Raw genomic sequence first — 6,000 nt, forward strand, 5'->3', positions numbered from 1 at the left:
TTTATTCAATTCCAGTATCATTATATATATATATATATAATGATACTGGAATTGAATAAAAAAAGTTCTATTTTAAGAGCATATTTATATATATATATTCACACACACATATATATTCTTTTTTTATTGACAGAAGACACGAGTCACTATAACAAAGGCAGATTTGAACTGAATCAGGACAGGGACTTTTTTCATCTAAATGTCAAATCAGGGCATATATTTAGCAATTTTACATAGTTTAGTTTTATTTTTATGCTTATTTGAATTTCTGTTGGCCAGCTTGGTTTGAGTTTCGTGTTACCTTTTTGCCGTTTCCTGAATTGCTGTTTCATAATAGTTTTACTGTTTAGATTGTAATGAAAAGACTGTTATATGTTCTCTAAAGCAGGTCCACATTTGTGAGAGCTTTCCCCATTCATTTTGATAACGAGTCAGTGTGTGTTAAATGAAATTTAACATTAATGGCAGAATATGAATTTGAACTGAGATTTGTCTAAGGTTAGTGTCCCCTCACTTTAAAAAGGAAACTCATTCTGAGAAATACTCATTCTTTATAATGTGAATGTTTATTCCTCATAGTAAACCACACATGAGTGCATGAATCCTTTTGAGCTTTATTAAATTCTAACATAATTTTATTTGTTATAGTTTCAGAGATATGTAAAACAAATCTACTCGAGGGAACTTCCTGCACCTTTGAGCTGAAAACAAAATACACTGACAAACCTTATGAGATCAAATGGGCCCATCTCTCTAGTGATGCTGTGATTCACAGGAAAGGTGGGACGATGAGGAAAACCATTCCAGGTCTAACAATGAAAGAAGATGGATCATTAACATTTGAAAGTGTTAGTCTGAAGAACAGCGGCAGATATACATACTCTGTTTTTAATGCTGAAGGTACACAGATTGATGCTGGAGAAAAGGAAATTAAAGTTTATGGTAAGAGGACAAATATTAATACGGTTGCACCATAATAACAAAATAAGACTTTATATTTCTAAAATAATTCCAGTAGAAATTAACCGCCATGTTTCTGTCACAGCAAACGCTCCAACACCTACTGTGAAAATCATCTGCAAAGATGGGATCGCTACACTCACCTGTGTCTTTAGAGACCCTACAAATCTGAATATATCCTGGTATAAAGAAGGCAAAATCATCCAAAATAAAAAAGACCAAACCCTGGTCTTGACATCTGATCTCCCACAGGAGAATAAACCGTACTCCTGCGGTGTGAGCAATCCTGTCAGCAAGGGGCAAAGTAACAGCATTACGTCATGTAAGTACTTTTATTTTCACCAAATTCTCATGTTATTTCACCTGCTTGCATAAATTATAAATTTTTAAATGCTTGTGTTTTATTCTGCCTTAAAGACAAGATTTAAATCATGAATCATAAATCATGATTTTTCAGGGTTTTGAACAGACCTGACATTTAATACTGTCGTTAAAAATTAAGAGGTACTGCTCTAGCAGAATTAATTATTTTGTGAATTTTAATGATTTTACATATCTTTCAAGAAAATGCAAAAAAAAAAAAGAAATTGTCTGGTCATTTCCTGTTTCTACTCTTGACATATGATCGTAAAACAATGACCAAAAAAAGCAACGTCAGTATTTTCTAACACGGTGATACAGAATGATGTTAAACAGTGTACTAACTGAAAATATCTCAGCATATTTTATGAGTCAAAAAGTCTGTACACACTTATTCATTGTAAAAAAAAAAAAAAAAAAAAAAAAAAATATATATATATATATATATATATATATATATATATATATATATATATATATATATATATATTACCAATAAAATGTGTTTAAGTTTCAGTATATATTTTCATATAATAGAGCCTCTGGTATATATATATATATATATATATATATATATATATATATATATATATATATATATATATATATATCAAAATATATCAAATATAGCTATCACAACTTAATTTTGCAAAGGAACAACTAACCTGGATTAAATTTGTTGAGATATTTCAAGTACACATTGTATTACTTAATACACTGAGATTTCAAATTGAATAGAATTAACATTTACTTTAAGTTGAGGAAATATTTTTTTCTGTTTTTGCTTTATTTCACATGAAAGCCATCAAAACTAAAAAGAAAAACCTAAAAAAAAAAAAATTGTCTGGGAGTTATTAAGTGGCTAAATTGCTAAATAAATAGGCTTATTAACTTTCAAAAGGAAGAAAACACTTTCTTGTTGCTCATGTCAAAGGTTAAGTGTCCATGTATTTGAGTTTGCCAACATGCCTGAAATTCCATTGTCTTTGCAAGGGACAAAAAATGGCAATGTAGATTAAAATACATCCCAGAATACATTAAAAACGGTTTGTTTGGTACTGGATTGAGTCATTCTGTAGATTCCATTTATTGAACGAGGAACACAGATTCTTATAAACTTATTAATGCATTTACGTCATACACCAGAAATCAGTAAAATTTTATAAAATTGCTGTAAACAGCTATATTTGTCTCCAAAACAAATTCCAAGCATTTAAACAGAAGCTTTTAAATCAAAAGATTATTAAGATAATTAGGATTGACTTATATTGTGCATTTTAAAAACCGTCTCGTGATTAAACATTGGCCTATACAGTATTATGCATGATGCAGTTCTTAGGATTTTACACGGCATAAAATAGATTTTTTTTCAATGATCCACTTGTTTTTGTTACTGATTTCATGACATTTGCTTACAGGTACAGATACCGGTCCAGGTTCCACTGATGGCACAAAACCTAAACTCTTTGGCTTTGATTTATGGATCATGGTGAGCATTTTAGCAGGTGGAGGATGCCTTCTGCTGCTGCTGATATGTGTTCTGCTCATCTGTGCATGTCGAAGCTGTAAAAAACAAAAGCAGCACGAACAAGGTAAGAGTCTTTAAGAAATTATGCATTGAGAGTTTGTATTTTCAACAAATAGAAAAGTGATCAAATTATGAAGCTGTCAATGTTCTTGTTGAGCTTAAATCAGTGTTTTTAAATGCCAAATTGAAATTAAAGTCATAGAATTATCATAAAAGCAATTCTTAAAGATAACTGAATGAGCAAGGTACCTTATAAACTGTTATTCACTGTACTTTTACCTTTTACCGCAGCTTGCCACAGTGTCAGGTTAGAGGCTCTATTATATGAAAATATATACTGAAACTTGAACACATTTTATGTGTACAATATACATAAATTATATTTTTATATATATGTTAAGCCATTGTTAGGTGCAAAGAGATTTGTGCATTAGCCAAATCTCTTTGTTTAGGTGACACCAGACAGATCTAGAGACAAGATACAACAAGCCAAATATCCTGTTTATAGACGTTTTTATGTGGTTTTCTGAAGCATTAAAAGAACAATCAGCACTAAAGGTTTTCTAAGAATCCACACAATCAGCACTTTACAGGTTTTATAAGAATCACCTTCAAATATAAGTAGAATAGCTTATTAGTGGTTATACAATACATCACCAAGGCTGATATTGATTGTGTAGACTTTGCATTGATTGGTCTTTATTGGAGAAAATATAATTGCAGCAACTAAAAAACACTGGTTACAGTGTTTACTTGGTTTCCTGTTTTTACCTTGAAAAAAAACACAATCAAGAAGTTTCAATCTAAAGAAAAATCTGGTTATTTTAGGATTATAATTTTTTTAACATTCAAATTATTTATCCAGATATATTCCTTTTCAAATTATTATATTTAAAATTTAGAAGATAAATATTATGGAAATGTAAAAGTGTGTTATTGTTCAAATATTAATGCATTTTTTAGGATGCAGTCAATATAAGTATTGCAGTATTTGTAATCCATAAATAGTGTGATATCATATATATCAGTCATCAGCCATAATACTTGCACATAACAATTTTACTTCACAGTCTTAAAAAAAATTCAAGTTTTTTGAATATCGTTGTATTTGATGTTTTCCAGATGAAGAGGAGCTCAGGCTGAGGATTTTTCACGATGAAGGCCATAACGGTACAGCCAGATCCAAACACACTGCTCGGGGGCAACCAGCGCCCCCCATCCCGCAAGAAGACACATCTCCACAAACCCCAACTCAAACTCAGCCCAAAGCCCAGGCCCGCGGTCGACCTCCACCTCCTCCTGAAGAAGATGATGAAAATCCTCCTCCCTTACCTCGGCCGAGGAATAAACAACACCGCAGGAAACACGAAGAACCGTACCGACCAATGGAATGAGACGCTTGTGTGTTCACTGAACGACAGTAACTCGGGGCCTTGATGGAGTCATTTTCTTAAGCCATACTCCGAAGCTAAGATTGGCATTCAAGAAATAGCATGGGCATGTACTCTCCCTCATGTTGTTACAAACTTGTATTGTTTTCTTTATTTTCTTCAGACTCCAACGGAGATCTTAGGCAGAAAGTCAAAGTGGTTCTTGTCTATACGAGGAAAAGAGATGGTGGTTTATACTAAAACAATAGTCCTTAAGACGCTTGTGTGTGCTATACTCAAAGTCTTCTGAGGACGATTTATCTAATGATTTACAATGCAAAATGTTAACAATCAAAAGATAATTTTTTTTTTGTTGTTAAATCAAGAAAACGTACATAATTAGTGAGTACATATTCCAAAGAGAGTTTGTCTTAGTCTAAATCACTGTAAGCTCCTAACAATTATTTATATTTTAAAAGTTCTCAGGGCGAATTTCCTGAGAAACTGCGTGCTTTCGTCATTACGCTGTTTATGTTCTGTTTATGTCATATTCGTAAATAAAAGAAAGCATTTAGATTATCACTATATTAAGACGTGGATGTAGCTCGAAGAAGAAACAACTGAATATTGAACCAAAAAGCGTAAAGGGAAAGCTAAAGTATCTGTAATAAAACACGAATCAAAATATTTGACATAGAATCACAAAAGTGTTTTTTTGTTAATAAAGCCCGTTTCCACCACTGAATTAAAAAAAAATTATAATTAATTGCGATTATTATCTATTTATCTCACAATTCTGAATGACACAAGCAGCCCAATCACAACTCAAGTGATCAAAACAATGTTACTCCACGAGTAACGTCAAACACCGTCTGTGAGGTGAACGTGAGTATAATGACTGAATTTTCATTTTCAGATGAATTATTCTTCAGGTGTACTTAGTAGACTATTTTCTCTCAGGTCTTTTCTGTGAATAACAAGAGATGTATTGATCATTATGCTGGCACATCTGCACTCAAATTTGGACTAACCCAACTTTTGGTTCAAAGATTTAGTGTAAAAATATAACCCAGCGGTTTGGTTAGTCTATATTTGACCAGTTGGGTTGAAACAAACCAGCATTTTTTAGAGTGTGTAGATGTGCATTGTGTTTTTATTTATTAACAGTTATATGATTTTAACATTAGATTTGAGATTTTTGCTTATGTTAAATTAACAAACTTTTGTTGTCCTAGTTTGCATTAAGACATAGATGTAATTATACTTCATTTGGGTTGAGTTACAATTAACTTAGTGCACCTTTAAGTAGAAAACAAAAGTGTATATGAGTTGACTATTTTCTAGAGAATTTTTTCCTTTTGTGTGTGTGGGTGTGGGTGTTTTATAAGACTATAAAAGTAAAAAAAAATAAAGACATATATTTCAAATGTTTGTGCACCTATCAGTCGTTTAAATATTTTTCGGTTCAAAGTTTTCAGTTCATTCTTTTGCATTACTTCCTCATTAAGGTCTTCTCAGAACATATTTTAGACTATAAAAAAGACAATTGAATATGTGTGAATGTGTTCTTTCATTTTGACAATAGTTTCAATTGCACAGAATCATGCAAATGCAAAGCAAAAGCAAATGCAAAGCATGAAGACGTTTCATTTCTTGTGCGCTGTGGTGACGTTTTCTCACTAAAATTTGACATCTAAGTAGCGAGTGTGAAGGCCTCAGGGATGTGGTTAACTGCATCTCATGTCACCCACTGACATGTCAGCTTTTTCTTGTATTGTTTGC

General features: G+C 31.9%; 1 protein-coding gene across 1 annotated transcript in view; it reads left to right on the forward strand.

Moving 5' to 3' along the window:
* Nucleotides 1–5,645, forward strand: part of LOC127948878 (carcinoembryonic antigen-related cell adhesion molecule 5) — a 151,917-nt gene extending 146,272 nt beyond the window's left edge. Inside the window, exons 7-10 of the mRNA XM_052545682.1 lie at nucleotides 901–942; nucleotides 1,046–1,282; nucleotides 2,739–2,912; nucleotides 3,971–5,645. Coding sequence (XP_052401642.1) covers nucleotides 901–942; nucleotides 1,046–1,282; nucleotides 2,739–2,912; nucleotides 3,971–4,242 — 725 coding nt within the window. The 3' untranslated portion in view covers nucleotides 4,243–5,645. The remainder of the gene's footprint in view (nucleotides 1–900; nucleotides 943–1,045; nucleotides 1,283–2,738; nucleotides 2,913–3,970) is intronic.
* The last annotated feature ends 355 nt before the right edge of the window (nucleotides 5,646–6,000 follow it).

The sequence above is a fragment of the Carassius gibelio genome, chromosome B1 (assembly GCF_023724105.1).
Source record: "Carassius gibelio isolate Cgi1373 ecotype wild population from Czech Republic chromosome B1, carGib1.2-hapl.c, whole genome shotgun sequence".
Lineage (NCBI taxonomy): Eukaryota > Metazoa > Chordata > Actinopteri > Cypriniformes > Cyprinidae > Carassius > Carassius gibelio.